This window comes from Trichosurus vulpecula, chromosome 1 (assembly GCF_011100635.1).
Source record: "Trichosurus vulpecula isolate mTriVul1 chromosome 1, mTriVul1.pri, whole genome shotgun sequence".
NCBI classification, from domain to species: Eukaryota; Metazoa; Chordata; class Mammalia; order Diprotodontia; family Phalangeridae; genus Trichosurus; species Trichosurus vulpecula.
The window spans coordinates 240082063-240100225 of NC_050573.1; the positions used below are offsets into that span (position 1 = coordinate 240082063).

Sequence of the window (18163 nt, forward strand, 5' to 3'; positions counted from 1 at the left end):
ATATAGAATGGAGTGGAAGTAGGGCAGACTAGAAATTGGGACTCTGACTTTAAGAGTAGTGCAAGAGTTCTGGGGAGAGGTATTGAGAGTCAGAATTCAGTGGAGGCACAGATGTTGAAAGGGGAAGAGGAGTGTAACAGAGATTGCAGAGATAAGTGTTTACACAAGGATGGAGAGAGGAGAAAGGTGCAGATATATGAGTACTTAACACAAATTATGATAGCTGACATCTATATAGCACTCTGAAGTTCATAAAGTACTTCTCCCACAACAACCCTAAGAAGTAGGTAATATATTATGATCCTCATTTTACAAATGAGAATATGAAGGTTCAAAGGATGAGTGAGTTGCCCAAAGCTACACCACTAATATTTGGCAAAGTAGGTCCTCAAACCCTGGCTTTGTGAGGACTCTAGGTCCAGTATTATTTTCACTAAACCAGACATTAAGCTAAGAAACAAAAAGAAGATGAGGTGTTCTAGGGCAGCTAGGTGGTACAGTGGATCAAGTACTTCCTGATAGGAAGTACTCCTCTTCTTGAGTTCAAATCTGACATCAGACACTTACTAGCTGTGTGACCCTGGGCAAGTCATTTAAGTTTGCCTCAGTTTCCTCATCTATAAACATGATCTGGAAAAGGAAATGGCATACTCCAATATCTCTGCCAAGAGAACCCCAAATGGGGTCATCAAGAGTTGGACAAGACTGAAAAAGAAATGAACAACAGCAAAGATGCTCTAGTTCTCCCTTCTTCCTTGCTTGCATGAAGTCTGGTTTTGTTTATTTTTTCCAGATTCTTTCCCCTGATGCTTAGCCATGATAGGGCTGCATCAGAGATTGGCCTTATGAGATACTTCCTGAAATATTCACTACTCGTTGCTACAAGACAGACTTTTCTGCTAAAAAAGAAAAAATGAATGCAATAGATCACCTCTTCATACTTATTTCTTAGAAAGTAATTTTAAAAATGATAAATTTAATAACTATCCAAATTGAATGAAAACAATCAAGTGAGAAAAAATAAACATCACATACAAAACAATAAACTCCAATTTTGAAAAGTTTAGTAAAATGGAAGAATATATATCACATATAAACAGTAACAACCTAAGTAATCTAATTTGTTCTTTGTCCCTGTCCAATGTCATTTCTGCTTGGGAGTTCTTAATGAATTTTATTGTGTTACATTAGATTTCCTCAAACTATTATATGAGCAAACAGAAAAGCAACTATTTTGTGGAGAGATGCCAAAGTTGTTGGTGTCCCAGTACTTTCACATTTTGCTCATATTTCATATTATTTGAACAAAACACTCCTCCAAAATATGCCACTTTGCTGGACCTCCATTTATTTATTTATTTTTAAAACAGGGGGAAAGGAGTCTGATTCTAGGGGTTTCTGAGAACACAGGCAAACACATAGACTTCCTTAAATAATTGAGAATGGATATAGAAAAAACAGACTGGTGTAATGGAAAAATCCCTGGGGACAGGGGGCAGAATCACAAGAGCTAGATTCTATTCCTAGTTCTGCCACCCGTGTGACTTTAATCACTTATCTGCTCTGTGCCTCAGTTTCCCCATCTGTAAAATTAGAAGCAACATAGTGTGATAGCTAGAAGGCTTTCCCCAGAGTTCAGAAGACTTGTATTCAAATCTCACTTCTGATACATAGATCATGTGATCCTGAGCACCTCATTTAACTTCTCAGCACCCCAGACAATTCCCTAAGACTGTAAGTTGCAAAGATGTTATCAAAAGAACTGCAGTGGTTGAGAATTTTCTTATACGGTGTTCCCTACACTAATGAGATCACATATAAAAAACAAACACAAAACCATGGTGGTCAGGGGAGAGGAGGACAATATGCTTTCCCTACCTACTAAGTTTGTTTCAACCTTCTCTCTGCCTCAGCTTTCTTGACTATAAAATGGGGATACTAACATTTACTACCCACTAGGTCATAGGATCCTGAGGATCAAAGGGGAAAATTCACTTAAAGCAGATGAGGAAAACCCCTCTCCCAGTGCAGGTTGGCAACTTCTCTTCTTAGAATTGCCTAGAGCACTGACAAGAGACTTGCCCAAAGCCACAAGGCCAGAATATGTCAGAGGCATGACTTGAACTCAGAATTCCTGATTTCAAGTTAGTTCTCCTACCACTGTGCCAGCCTTCCTTTCTTGTGAAGCCTAGAATAAATAAATATTATTTTTGATCAAAGAAACTTAAAATAATATCCTGAATTAGTGATCTCCTTTTAGAGAGGAACAGATCAAGTCCAATGCCCAAGAAATAAATATGCATTCCTGATTATTTCCATGGTAGTAGGCGGGAAGGTAATTTTTTTAAAAGCAAGATTTTTTTAAACTATCTTTTCTCAATACGTTAAGGGGTCGTTGGCGCAAGTACCGTAAGAAACAATTAGGTGGGTAAGTCCGTCCTTGATAATACCTACCCAGATACTTCGTTTATGGGGATTTCAGCCCCTCGTGCCTTCTCATTTCATGCAGTTTTTGCCCAAATTTTCCCTGAACTGTCCAAAGACGATGAGAAGTTTCCCTCCCTCCCCCAACATCTTTGAAGCCTCCTTCTTCGGTCTTCACAGTTGACTAGGGTTCTACTGCAGCACTCAGGTCTCCTATCACTTACTTATACAGAGATACTCTGTATGTACTAGCTAAATAATTTTTGTTATGGAGTGATTGTTGGCTTTTTTTTTCCCTTTTCATACTGTATCAGTTTAAAGTGAACTTTTGGCGTTCACTGTGCTCGATCGGCAAAGTTAAGACTCAAGAAAAAACAGCTAACTTGTTGGACCATATCCAACTTATCTTAAAACTCTAGTCTCTGATCTTCAGAGAGCAAAGCAATTCAGAGATCATCCCAGGCGCTCAGGCGGTCATTGGTAGCAGCCTAGTAGTTCAGGAGACTCAGGGAGGGACACCCGCCCAGTAAACAACGGGGTGTCACGCAGAGGGAGACACTGAAAGACCGAGAAAAGTTAGCGAGAGAAAGCAGAGGAGAGGATCAAGTAGTGTGAGAGGAAAACTTTCTAGCTACTACCCCCAGGTTTCTCGCCTCCCTCTCCCCTTGGCTCTGAGGACTGGGTGAAAAGGGGAGGGGATGCTCTTGTGAGTTGCGCCTCCTTTCGTCGGGTCGGGTGAGTGAGTGAGTGGTGTGTGATCTCCAAGTTTTCAGACTGGAAAGAGCCTGGGACGTAGAGCCCGAGCTCAGAGGACTGACTGACTGGTCCGGAGGAGGACAGGCAACAGGCGCAGTTACCAGTCAGGAGCAACAGCCACTTTGGGAAGCAGCAGCAGCAGCAGCAGCAGCAGCAACACCGTCCCACCGGTGTTTGAACATGGAAGTACAATAAGAAAGAGGACCCCGGCAAACTTCAGTCTAAGCGGCGCTCCAAGTCTCCCAGACGGCTCCTCTTTTCTGTCAACATGAAAGGTCAGGCGAGGAGCGGGTGGGCACCTGGAGGCCTGGGGAGGCTCCATCTCTCAACTTTTCTTAGCTGTCTTTGGGCTGAGGGGGGCATCTGTCAGTACCTGGCCGGCCAGTGTGGGGCAGGGACTAGAGAGATACCTGTTCCAGACTCCTTCTGCTAGATAGCATGGGGACCAAAGGAGGGAGGGAGGAAGCAGGCTCGGTAGCTGTCCCGTATGCACTTCTTGCCCACTCCTTTGGGGCACCCACGTAGATCGCATGCGTGGGTGTGCGAGTTCATGTGTATCTGTAAGGAGGAATGTGTACCCTGCAGACTGGATGTGAATAGTTGGAAGTATCCCCCCCCCCCCTCCCCCTTGTCTCTCTGAAGGAGTTCGAAACTCTAAGTAGTTGTTTACGGATTCCAGTTTCCAACTTTTTAATTGAAAAAATATGGTGAGGAGAGGAGAGGAGTAATAATTCTTCCCAGTCATTTTTTTTCCTTTAACTTTCTCAAGCATTTCCCAGCCTCTTTTCTATATTTTGGTTTTTCTTCTTTTGGGCATTTTACCAGCCGGGGAGGTTGGTATGTTGCAGTTGTGAGTGTGTGTTTGCTCCATGATTTTGTGATGTTCTTGGTGTGCCTTCTAAACATCTGGCAATGATTAGGTGCCAGTGGAGGTTTTTAGCTGGCTTGGGAAATGTATTTGGCATCTTTCTCCATAAAATCCACTGACTGGAAAAATAGCTGTTCTTGGTTTTGAATCTCTTAAAGTTGAAACTTAAGTTTACTCCTGTGTTTAAGTTTTTTGACGCACACATGTGCTTTAGTTGTGACACATTCAGTTTAAGACTCCACTGGATTGGATCCCCTGAAGTTTTGTTTACGGAAGTATCAGATAATATCTCACCTTAAAAAAATGAAATAGTTACAAGAAAGGCTTTGCAAGGCATCCTTCTGTTTGGGGGAAAATCGGGCTTTTGTCAGCAGGAGAATGATTTATATCTCAGATAAATAATTACAGTGTGGGCATCAAAGGAAATTGTTTAGAGGTTAGCATGCAATTGTATATACATAAGATTCAAGTTTCCTTTTTTGTTTTGTTTAAGATAACACATTTCAATAAACATGCAAGCAGGCACCAGTTCAGAGCTCAAATTAGGTAGTTGGATGCTTAAAAATGCCATCCGGATACAGTTACATTGAGTTTCCAGCACTCAGAAGACTAGTGATGTGATCACTTATTCGTTTGCCAGAGTCGCTGTCTAAAGGGTGGAGCTTGGTAAGCCCACACACACTTTTAAGGAAACTTTTGGCACTATGAAGACTCACTCTCCTGAAAGGCAACCATACCATATTGTTAGGAGTGACAATTTACATGAATTATTCTACATTCCCTAGTTATTTTAGTCCCTGCCTTAGAGTCCCTATAGAGACTTACCACAAGCCAGGTGAAAAATACTCCCTTCCTGAAAGAAGACTTTCTTCCTATTGGATACAGAAGCTTCAGGGCTGAGTTTTCTCATGCTGTTAGCAGGCCTAGTACCATTTAATCGGTTACCAAAAGGGGGAGTGTTCAGATTGCTAAATGTTCCTTTTGTAATCCATTCCTGTCCCTTTGGCCAGATTTCACTTTCTCTCCTTTGCTTATCACCAAGGGCAGCCAGCATGTCTTACCCCCATGGTTTTCAGACTTTGCAGCCTGAGGACCACTTTATCAGGGCAAATCACCAATTCCCACTTACCCCAAGTCTTCCCATTTGTCTCTGCAAAAATTACAAACAAAAAGGTGGCTTTTTACAGGCTATGTCATAACAATGAGTTACATTTTAAATGCATTTGTCAATGTTCTTTACAATTTTGATTCTACTTTTTGGTAAAAAATATATTCTCCTTCTCCCCCCAAAAAATCCAAACAAACAAACAACTAAATGATTATTTTGAGGAATTTGCACTACAATTTGGGCCAACCTATAGAGAATCTGGAAAATCTTTATTTTCCACTGTGCACTCATAGCCAGTTTCCTTCATGGCACAATTTGAGGGATGCCTAAAGGCCTCTTGCCCAAAAGGGCCTGAAATTACCAGATTATTCATACTTTGTATAAGACATTAGGTTGAAGGCCTCTGTTAGATTGTAAATACTATCTGGAGAACTAAATCTTTTGACCATTAGCACATCAGCTTGAGTTAATTTATTGAGTTCACCCTAGCAGAAAGAATAGGACATAAGTCAGGCATAAGAGAGACAAAATGGGAACTAGAAACTGAAAAGTCCAGAACATGGGGTGCTTGTAGGAGGCACTGCCAGGGGTTGCCCTATTTGGAAAAGGGCCAACTGTTCTAGCCGACTGCAAACATACTATGAATAAGCAGTGAAATAGTGCAGCTGAAAGAGCTAATTCAGTTTTATCCTGGATTAGTAAACATAGAATGTTGAAAGCCAGAGAAGAAATGGTTCTGCTGTACTCTGTCCGGGTCAGATCACATATAGTACATTGTTTCCAGGTCAAGGTGCCGAATTTTAGGGGAGACATTGATAAGATGGAAAATTTCCAAGGGAGTGTGGCAAGGATGATGAGGGGACTGGCAACCAAGAGGAAACATGAGAATCAGCTGAAAGAACTGGGGATGGTTAGCCTGGAGAAAAGAACTAATGGGGAGGTCAGGGGGAGGTGATAGCTGTCTTTAAGGGTGCAAAAGATTGTCGTTAAGAAGAAGGATTCGATTTTTTTTCTGCTTGATCCCATAGGGCGGAATTAGGAGCAAAAGGATGAAGTGATGGCGAAACAGATAACTCAACCTAAGCAAACACTTCCTAACAATTTTTGTGATTCATTCATTTTAGTTGTGTCTCACTCTTTATGATCCCATTTTGGATCTTTTTTGGCAGAGATCCTGGAGTGGTTTGCCATTTCCTTCTCCAGCTCATTTTACAGATGAGGAAACTGAGGCAAACGGGGTTAAGTGACTTGCCCAGGGTCACACAGCTAGTAAATGTCTGAGGCCAGTCTTGAACTCAGGAAGGTGTCTTTTTTTAACATTTGGTTTTGTTTTTTAAGGCTTTGAGTTCCAAATTCTATCCCTCTGTTCCCTCCCTCCCTTCCTTGCTCCATCCCTGACACAGCAAGCAATCAGATGTAGGTTATACATGTGCAATCATGTAAAACATGGAAAGGTGAGTCTTAATAAAAAAAGTCCTACCAACTAGAATTGTCCAAAAGTTGAATGGACTGGCTTAGGGAATAGCTAACAAGCTGTCCATCACTGAATTAAGATTAATCAGAAGACTTCTATTAATCAGAAGATTATAGAAGACCATTTGCCAGGAGCATTATAGACATTAGACATATTTTTGGTAGAGGTTAGTCTCTAAGGTCCTTCCCAAATGAAGGATTCTGTGATTCTATGCCCAGCTAGTATAACCTTGAAGATTTAGGGGCAACCTGAACACACCCTGTATTTGGTGGGAAAAGTAGCTGATGAAAGAAGTAGGCCATGAAAATAAGGATGGCATGGTTTTAAAGACCTGTTTACAATTTTGTCTTAGGTTTGCCCTCAGTGTGCCATTTGAGAACCAAAGAAGCTAATGTGATCTTAAGTTCCATTAAGAGAGGCATAAGATCGGGGTTGGTGGGGTAAGGGTGGGGGTTATTAGTAGGGTTATTCCAAAGTGGAATGAGCTGCACTGGGAGGTAGTGGGTTCCCCTTCATTGAAGTCCTTGAGGCAAAGGCTAGATGGCCATATGCCAATGTGCTCTAAAGGGCATTCTTTTTTTTAGGCATTGATTAGATGGCCTTTGAGGTCCCTTCTAAATCTGAAATTCTGTTTTTCTGTGAATTATTGGCCTAAAATAGAGGATCAGATATAGGACTGGTATTGGCCTCTACTCTTCAAATTGTCACTGGCACTTTAAAACATTGACTCAATCCTATATACATGATCATAGCATTATAGAATTCTTCCTTCCTTAATGAATTCAGTGTGTGGCTCACAGTCTTTCTCTTTTCCCAATCTCTTACCCTCATCCAAGGGGATTTCATCATCATATTGATGCTCCCTCAAACATCCTAACTTTCCTACTACTCAGTCTACTGAATTCCCTTAGTCTGCTTTTACTTTCCATCTCATCTATACAGAGAGTTGTGTATAGGCAAGAAACCCTTGACTTTGCCATTACCCACAAATGTCTTACTTTCTTGTCCATGCACCCCAAAATTCTTTTATCTGATCACAGTTTTTTATCATTCTATCTTTCCCTATGCCCTATGATCCCTAACTTGAGTCTCCATCCTTACTCACTCCACCAAGGAGTTGCTGGAGCCATCTTGAAGTGGCTCCAGAGAACCTATTATTAAATATTCAGCATGAGCATTTATGCCTCAGAAATTGTCAAATGCTATAAATCAAGGCTTGATTTATTGTTTTGTTAGCTTTCTTTAAAAAAATAGTGGAGAAAAAATGTTGATAGTTAAGTTAAATATAAATGTGTATAGTGAGTACACTTTTAAAGAGTCAGTTGTTAAACATTTACCAGCACATCCTTTGACCCACCACCTCTGTTATTTCTCAAAACCTCACCCTTATGCTATACTCTCCTCCCTTCCCTTGGTGAACCAACTTAACTCCCTTTGGCAAAGCAATTCAACTCTACACCATCATCTACTCTTGAATCTCTTCCCTCCTTGTTCTGTCACCAATCAAATTTTGTTAAACTGCAATCCTGTATTACTCCCCTCATGTACTACTTTCACTGCTATTCATGTGCTGCTGAGTAAAGCTAAAGGAAATCATGAAACTGTGCTTACTGGGTCCATTACAAATTTACGTTATCTAATCTCAACTGGGCCCTAACAAGCAAGGAAAACATTCTATTCCTCCCTAATTGATTTGCTATCCCACTCTCCACAGGGGTTGTTTCAAATCTTCTGATCTCTCCTCAAATCATCCACTAAACCCCCTCCCCCCACCCTCTCAGTTAAAAATTTCTCTTTATTATACTTCACTGAAAAATTTGAGGGCATACAGCAACAACTCCACTTTCTCCCCTCTTCCTCATCTCACATCATTCAGACATGACCCTATTATAACTTCAGTCAGGGCTCAGATGAAGATGTGACCCTTCTTCTTGCCAAGGCCAGACCCTATACATGTACCCTGATCCCACCCCTTCCCATCTTCTCCAGCAGATTGCTTCCCACTATCATAACCACTTTCTGTCTTATCTTCAATCTTTCCTTATCTACTGGCTATTTCCTTGCTGACTATAAGCATAAACATTTCTTCCTCATCCTTAAAAACCCTCACATTATTAATCTTACTATTCACCGTAGCTATCATTCTATATCTCTTCTCTCCATAGATAAATGCCTTGAGAAAGTTGTCTACACTTGGTGCCTGCACTTCCAGATCTCTGTAGCCAGCCCTCATCTCTCTCCTGAACTACAGTCCTGGATGCTCTGTAAGCATCTCAAACTCAACATTTCCAAACAGAATTCATTATATTCTATCTCCTTCCACCCCTCCCCTCTTCTAAATGTCCCTACTACTGTTGAGGCCACCACCATCCTTCCAGTAAACCAGGCTTACAACCTCAGTGTCATCCTTGACTCTTGAACCACCCACATACCCAACCCATTAACACATCTTATTATTTCTACCTCCACAGTATCATTAGTACACATTCCCTTCTCCCCCCCCATCCCCCCACACACTACCCTACAGGGTGTTCCTAAGGTCTGGACACATAGGCAAAAATGCATATTGTCAAGAAATGAAATGAATGAAATATTCGACAACATTTTATTTAATTGGAATATTAACAAATAACATCTTCAATATGATTTCCATCATTTATGATGCAAAGGTTGATGCCCTTTGCAAGATTCATGTGAACTCGATGCAATAACTCCACATTGCCATAAACTTTAGCATATTCACTCTTTATGCATTCAGTCAAGTGTGGTGCATCTGTGATTTCCATTGAGTACACCTTCTCCTTTAGCATACCCCAGAAAAAGAAGTCAAGGGGGCTAAGGTCTGTTAATATTACAAATATTTCAAAATAAGCATTTTTGCCTATGTGTCCAGACTTTAGGGACACCCTATAGTTCAGGCCTTCATAACATCATGCCTGGATTATTTACTTATATTGAAGGCAGTGGCCAAGGTCACAAAGCTAGTAAGTGTCTGAGGCAGGATTTGAATTCAGGTCCTCCTGACTCCAGGGCCAGCACTCTATGCACTGTCCCATCTAGCTGCCCTTCATGCCTGGATTATTGCAATAAGTATCTTTCTCCCAGGTCTCCCTGCTTCAAGTTTTTCCCCACTCCAAGCCATCCTTCAATTAGCTGACAAGGTCAATTTTTTTTAAAGTATCTTACCATGTCACCTCTCTCCAAGGGAGCTCCAAGATGAAATGTAAAGTCTTTTTGTCTGCCATTTAAAGGAAACATAACTTGGACCTTTCTTATCTTTCCAGTCTTTTTAAACTTGATTTCTCTCTACTTACTCTCCAATCCATCTATTCTGACCTACCTTCCTCAAACGTGACACTCTTTCATGCCTTTGCACTAACTGTTTCTCATACCTGTAGTATTTTGCCCCTTTATCTCTGCCTCTTAGTTTCCCTGGCTTTTTAAAAGATAACTCAAATTTGCCTTTTGTTTGTTGGTTGTTACTGCATTTGTCCTTCATTTTCGAAGAGGACCATGACATCAGGGAAATGATGACATGACTTGCAGTTGACTTGGATTTGAGTGAGGGAGGGCTGTGCAAGGTCACCAGCCTCACTGTCTCCTCTGGAGCCATCTTGGTCCAGTGGCCAGATATTCACCAGGAAGATTGGAGATGACGTAGGATACAATAGGAGACCTTTTGCAGATGACCCTTCAAGTCCCTTCTCCAGACCACATTCTACCTCCTCTATATTTATGTTGACGTACCTAGATAATTTCAATTTGTCTCTCCCATGAGAAGGGACTATTTTGGCCATTCTTTGCACAGTGCCTAGCACATACTTAGCATTTAAAAGCTTGTTGCCTGATCAAGAACTAGGAAAGGTCTTATTGTTCTGTTTCTTCTTTCATAACATGACTAATATGGAAATATGTTTTATACAATTGCACACATAACCTATATCAAACTGCTTACCATCTTAAGGAGGAGGGAAGAGAAGGAAGGAGGGATAAAAATTTGGAATGCAAAATCTTATAAAAGAATGTTAAAAAATTGTCTTTACATGTAATTGGAAAAAATAAAATAGCATTAAAAATAAATAACAATGGAAATTAAAACAAAAAAGTCCAACCTTTTCATTTTGCAGATAAAGAAATTGAAGTTCAAAGAGATTAGCCAAACCTGCCCAAGATCACATAGTAAGTGGCAGAGCTGGGATTCAAACTCAAATCCTCTTCAAATCCAATGTACTTTGTACTACTTCAGGTAGTTTGTCCTTATGTAAAGGAGAAATAATGATCCAAGTCATTGGCTTAATTTACACTGATTTTTCAAAATGTTCTTTGTAACATCTTTGTTGAAAAAATATTATTTTTCCTTGACTCTGTGATAGGTCCAAAAACTTAGGACTGTTTGATATAACTGAAGTACAATCAACTCTCTATTATCTACATAAATGGAGAGAACTACAAAAAACAGGTAATTTTAAATCAATCAATCAATTAACAAGCAGTTATTAAGTGACTACCATGTTCTGGGCTCTTTGTTGGGTGCTGGGAATACAAACACGATTTTAAAATTTCACATACATATTTAAGCATAAGTTGCCTTATGCTTGTTAGAACAAATTTACCTTCCTAGTTAAGTTTTCCTGTAAATCACTAAAGAATTCTTTTGTGTACCTTGAGTAAACACCAAATAAATGGTTGAGCTACAAGGAAAGAGTTGGGAATTCAAAATCTGCTATTGGTATTCCCGGAGGTCAGAAAGCCACTTGAGAGTCCCTCGAAGCTAAAGACAATAATAATAGCCAGCATTTAGCAATATTGCCAATGCAATTATTGAAATATTTCTTTGTCTTTTATTCATTAACCCATGGCTCAGAAATCCAGAATTTCATAAATATTTGATTTCCAGAATTATGGGATCCAATATTAACCCAGTCTTAGAGTGTTAACGTAAAGCATTTTTTAACCAAACAAAATCGATGGGCACCTCAAGAGTTACAGGAGTTCATAAATACTGCCAAAGAAAATTTAGCCCCTATGTTCTTCTACTGCCTTTTTAAGGTACATATTTAGCTTTCTAGCTCTGATGTTTAAACCTTGGTTGTCATGCTTAAGATAACTAGCGCTTTTCAATGAAGGATATTCACACACTATTCTTGCAAGTAACAGTAACACCAGTATACTGAGTGAGTTCAGCAAACAGCTGTGTCCGTTTTTATTTCCTCTGTCCCTGGAATAACTGATAACAAAATAGTTATATCATTATAAATTTGAAAAGAGCAAACGATATATTCTGTTCCTGGAATTCTGGAGTTCTTTTAAATTGATTAAAACATGAAGTGCTTCTTAAACTGATAGGCAGGTCCACCACTACCACCACCCCAATATGGAATAGTACTTATAAACCTTGTTAAGATTTTCTAACAATTATTCACAGTCCTTCCTAAAGAATCTCTGATTTTTAATCTAGACTAAGGTATGTCATTCCTAAATCACATTCCCCAGTTCTGAACTTTGGGGATGTTTGTGAGTTATGATGCAGCATTTGTTGCCTAAGAAACAGCTGAAAACAACTGCCACACATTACAGCATACATACAGAACCGCTGGACTAATTTAACACAGGGGGAGGATGGACATTGCTATTAAAACATGGTGTTCAGTGCATATTTTTATGCTTTTGTATATAAACATGTTTGAAATGTTGTTTGGTAATAAAGGGTTTTAAAATGCATTAGTAAGTGGTGTACTCCCCCACCCCTATTTCTCTTCCCCCTCCTGCTCCCTCCCCCCAAATTCTGGACTCATCATCTTTTGCTTTTCCAGGGCTTGTCTAAAATTTCTGTTCTATTTAAGAACCAGAAAAAGCACATGCAAAGGCTGTTTCTTTACAAGTCTAAGGGGATGACGTTAGCTAACTTTGGGGGAAGGGGAGTGAGAGGAAATTAAAAGGTGGAAGAAGTGGATTGAGCTCTTATTTTGATAGGCAAGTTTTTACAGATGAGGAAACTGAGGTCCAGAAGAAGCAAGTCGGACTTGCTCAAAATCACGGACCCAGTAAGTGACAAAACCAAGACTCAAACCCAGGCCCTCTGATTTCAAACCCAATGCTTTTCCCTCTGTGCTGCACTGGGTAAAGACACTAATCCTTTTGTCATTAAAAATGACTCCCTTAGGCAGAATTTAGGCCTGAATCAAGCACAATCCATTTCATAGGAAGTTGTGCTTACTGACAAATGAATAAATGTGGATAGTTCCCTGCTAGCCATCACCACTGAAAACAATTTGAGCATATGCACTGCTGACAGTTTTGCCATAAAAAACATAAATATTGTCAGCAGTAGAATTTCTAGACATAAATCATAACACATGGTGGGTGATCAGTTGGAGACAGAAATTGGTGACAATGAGGGACAGTAATATAACTTTATAATGTTTATATGTGTGTGTGTATGCATATTGTATGTACACATATATCCATATGTACACAACACATACATCTTTAGAATGTATAATCTTTACAAAGAGCATTTTATTTTCTATTCTTATTAGCAGACTTCTTCCCAACCACACAAACCATCTAAAGCTGGTGGGAGGTAAAATTCAAGTTTAAGCAACTGTATGATTTTCATTTAATTAAATGGAATGTGAACAGCCAAAACTAGTGTAGTGCTTTGAAAATGTCCTGTAGATCATTTAACAGGAATGAAACTTGATGTTTGTAATTGCATAGCAACAAATGCCAACAAAACTAGAAATTAATATTACAGAATTAAGCTGCCAGTGAGTTCATATGAGCACTCAACAACTAATGTAGACATTCAAATGTGTCATGAAAATTAAGTCAACATTCCTTCTTGGTATTTGTAATTGGTAGGGGACATGAAAAACAAATCATCTGACTCAAATAAGTCTTTGTTACTGCATTATTAAAGGTACACTGACTATTACCCCGTGCCAGGGAGGTGACATTTGGTCAAAGAGGTCAAACATTTGAAATTCTAAGTAAATCACTGGTTTACCTCCCATGCAGCTTCGTGGAAGTTTCTTCACTTCTCAGGCCTTGGGCTTTTCCTTTATAACATAGGAATCTAACAAAGGCATTTTTAAAGGGAACAATGATTGGTCGATGAAAAAAATCTGCACATAAAATAGGTGAGAAATTTTTAAAAGGATTATAATTGAAAACATTTCATAAAATACCATGGTACACAAAGATTCTGGGGTAGAATCTTTTTCAATTGATTAATTTATTTTTAGTTTTCAACATTCACTTCCTTAAGCTTTAAATTTTTCTCCTCCCTCCCCTCTCCCTCTCCTCTCCCTCCCCAAGACGGTCTGCAATCTGATATAGGCTCTACATATACATTCCTATTAAACATATTTTCACACTAGTCATGTTGTATAAAAGAATTATAATGAATGGGAGAAACCATGAGAAAGGAAAAAAAAGGAGAATAGTCTGTTTCGCTCTGCATCCAGACTCCATAGTTCTCTCTCTGGATGTGGATGGCATTTTCCATCACGAGTCCTTTGGGACTGTTTTAGGTCCTTTCATTGCTGAGAAGGGCTAAGTCTATCAAAATCAGTCCTCGCACACTGTGACTGTTACTGCGTACAATGTTCTCCTGGTTCTGCTCACTTCACTCGGCATCAGTTCATATAAGTCTTTCCAGGTTTTTCTGAAGTCAACCTGCTCATCATTTCTTATAACACAATAGTATTCCATTACATTCATATACCACTACTTGTTCAGCCATTCCCCGACTGATGAGCATCCTATCAATTTCTAGTTCTTGGCCATCTGAGGTAGAATCTTAAACACTCTGGACAGGTCATTATCTCTAAGGAGTGGAGGATTATATGAAGTCAGGGTCATTTAATCCTAAAAGTCCATTTTAACTCAAATATCTCAGGTAACATGTCAAATACTTTAGATGAAATTAAGCAATTATAGATGTGTCAGAGCTGACCTTCCAAATGACCCAGTTGGTTCATTTTATTTGTCTTCAGCTGAGGGCACCTCTACTTCACCATCACCATGACCACCATCATCACAGCCTCTTACTTTGAAGTTTCGGAAGAATACCCTCTATGAACTTGTGTTACAAATCAGTAAAATGAGTAAGCTTTTCCCATTTGTGTAAGCTGCCCAATCTAGTATATGCCATCAGACATGGGACTAGGAGTAAGCAAGATAGGACACTGTCCAGGGGGCAAAGCATAGAGGGGCACAGCAAGGGACACATTAAATAACCACTGCAAACTTTCGGTCTTTATTTTATTTTATTTTATATATGTACATATATAATCATCATAACAAACACAAAACAAAACAGGCGTTTCCATATACACAATAGAATAAAAAAGGGAGATTGCACGTGTGACTTTAGATTTTGTTTTTCTTTCAAATATATAAGTTCAAAGCTGTCCCGCTTTCCTGTGTTTCTTTCTGACCTTCTTTCTGTTCTTTTCTCCACATTAAAAAAAAGATGCTTCAATGACCTTCTTTTATTTTATTTTATTTTTCCCACTATCCTCTTGCCATCTTTCTCACTTTCCTGACACCACCCCCCTCCCAATAGACATGATCAAACAAAATAAATTTGCTCGTCAGCCAGGTCCAAAAATGTATGTCTTCTGCAACTAGTCCATTGCCACTCTGTCAGGAGATGGGTAGCTTGCAGGGGTTTGCATTGTGCTGGGAACTATAACAGTTAGCCAAGAGTGAGGGGGGCTGGAATGTATGTATGACACATTTTTAAATTTAGTCTTCAATATTAATATTTTCTCACCTTCTTAAATCTGGACAATCAACAAAACAATGAACCAAATTCTAATTTGTAACATTTACTGATTTCCAAAGTATAAAGGCCCATACTGAAAATCTAACAACCAGATCCTGTGCTGGCTCCAGCACAACCCTGGGCATGCTTTATTATTGTGAAGCCTCTGGAATCACAGTTGATCATAAATGCGTGTATTTTCAATACCTGAAAATTCTTCTCTCAACAGGAAGGTATTTATGTTATGCTAAGTGATCCAGTGAAGGCTCAAATCCTTCATTGAACAGAAACATGAAGTAGGTACAAATTTCAAATATGTGGAGATGAGGTTTTAAAACTTTATCAAGGGCAAATAACAGGTGGATCACTATGGCTGTCAGAAGTCAGTCGATAAACATTTATTAAGTGCCCACTATGTGCTGATGCACGCTGTGCTAAGCACTGGAAATACATATATGAAAAAAGAAAGATATTCACTGCCTTCCAGGAGCTTATAATCTATCTGAAGGGGCCAATGCCCCTTCACGGAGTACCTAGGGCTGGGGCAGGATGTTTCTGGAGTGAAAATTCACTAGAGTGGCTAATAAGAAATGAAATTAGTTGGAAAATTCTGAGCCCTCTACAAAGCAAAGTTTTGGGAGGAGTTTATTGCTCCTGCCAGCTGCCCTCTAATCAGAGGGAAGAAGTGAGGAAGAGTGGAAGGTGAAAGCTGAATCATTCTCTGTGATAATGAGATTTCAGGTGATGAGCTCATCCTGGTGGAAGTGCATATCTATAGTCAGCATCATGACTGATTGCTTTACGCCTATTTATACCTGGCAGACCTTATTCTCCACTGTTACCACCTCATAGTGGGTAAACCAAACCTAATTTCAAATAAGGATATAAGAACAGAGGACTATAGAAAACACCGCACAAATTGTATCTGCAAGGTGGGAAAGAGGAGCAAGGCTGTAAAGAGAATGTGTTCCAGATTTGGAATCAAGGACCTGATTCCAATCCTTCCTCCAATACTTTTTACCCAGGTTACTTTGGATGACTCCTGTGGGCCTCAGTTTCTTCATCTGTAAGATAAGGGGGTTAGACTAGATCATTTCTAAGCTACCTTCAGCTAGGTGGCACAGTGGATAGAGTGCCAAGCCTAGTCAGGAAGCCTCTTCTTCCTGAGTGAAAATCTGGCTGAAGATACTAGCTATGTGACCCTGGTCAAGTCACTTATCCCGTTTGCCTCATTTTCCTCATCTGTAAAATGAATTGGACAAGGAAATGGCAAACCACTCTGGTATCTCTGCCAAGAAAACCCCAAATGGGGTCATGAAGAGTCAGACACAATTGAAAAATGGGCTACCTTCTAGTTCTAAATTTTTCAGATGATTGTCTATGCCTATCTGTGGAATAAATTTCACAATAAGCTGTTTTATTATCTAACATTGTTTTCTTTAATGTTTAGACATTTTTTGGTAATTTTAACATTAGATGCTATCAGAGAATGATTGACTATTTTCGAAACAGTCTCTATTCACTAAGTATTTATTGATGGTCTTCTAAATGTATGGCACTGGGCTAGGTACCATGAAGCACAAAGATGAATGAGTAAGTTTCAGTTCCCAACCTCAAGGAACTGTCTATCTAGTAAGGGAGATAATAATTATACACAAATAACTAATAACAAAGGATAGAGCATGAGAAGTGATGTCACTAGAGAGATATAAGGGGTCATGTGAATGCAGAGGAGAGAGAGTTCACTTTTTATGGGAATATATCAGGACATGCTTTGTGGAGAAGGAGTCAATCAATCAACAAGCAAATTCAAAGCTTCTGAAGCGGGATTTGCCTTGAAAGATGGATGAGATTTTAACCAGTGGAAATGCAGAGGGCAGCATTACAGATGGAGGGGTATAGCAAAGGCCAGTGAAGAGTTGCATACGCCTGGTAAGGGAATGGAAGTTCTTGCGGGTAGGGATTGTTTCCTTCTTTGCATTTGTATCCCCAGTGCTTTGCACAGAGTAAGTGTTTAATACATACTTGTTGAATGATTGATTGAATGAATGAATCAATGAATAGGAAGGAGCATGGCCGGAAAATAGAACATAGGAGGAGAACAGTCTATGAAAGTTAGGTCAGAACTAGATTGTGGAGAGTCTCAAATGTCTAATTGCAAAGTGTGGACTTAATTCTGTACTCAGTGAGGAAGTAGTAAACTTTTATGTGTAGGGCAATGATGTTAGGAAGTAATAAAATGTGATTTTTTTCTATTTAAATATTCAAATCTGTAGTCTTTTTACTCAATCATTTTACATTCTTTATAAAACACACTGCCATTTTATTTCTAAGGTTAGGTCCTCTTTTTGCAGTATTCTTTTGCAGTATTCTTTGCCTTAGTATAACTGCAGATGAGCAATTTGTCCTCTTTTTTCTATTCTGGAACATTTATCATGTTTTCACTATAATTATAATGATAATAATTTCACTATTATTATTTATCATGCTTCCTTTATACCTAATAACAATAGCATTATTATTACTTATATTTCCTTCATCACAAGTTTAATTTCCAATTGGATTACAAATAAAATGCTGATCCCTATAAAAAAAAACCAAGGATTAACAACCTCCTAAGGACAGAGTAGCAAAGCCATTTTCCTGATTTCCATGCATTTGACATATAGAAAGCCAGCTTGGTGGAATGGATAGAGTTCTGGACTTGGAGTTAGGAAAAATTGAGTTCAAATCCTCCCTCTGATAACCTACTAAACAAGG

General features: G+C 39.3%; 1 protein-coding gene across 1 annotated transcript in view; it reads left to right on the top strand.

Annotated features, from left to right (window-relative positions):
- Positions 1-2855: 2855 nt before the first annotated feature.
- The window catches only part of COLEC12 (collectin subfamily member 12), a 230467-nt gene continuing 215159 nt past the window's right edge, over positions 2856-18163 (top strand). Inside the window, exon 1 of the mRNA XM_036741362.1 lies at positions 2856-3455. Within this exon, the coding sequence (XP_036597257.1) occupies positions 3449-3455 (7 nt within the window). The 5' untranslated portion in view covers positions 2856-3448. The remainder of the gene's footprint in view (positions 3456-18163) is intronic.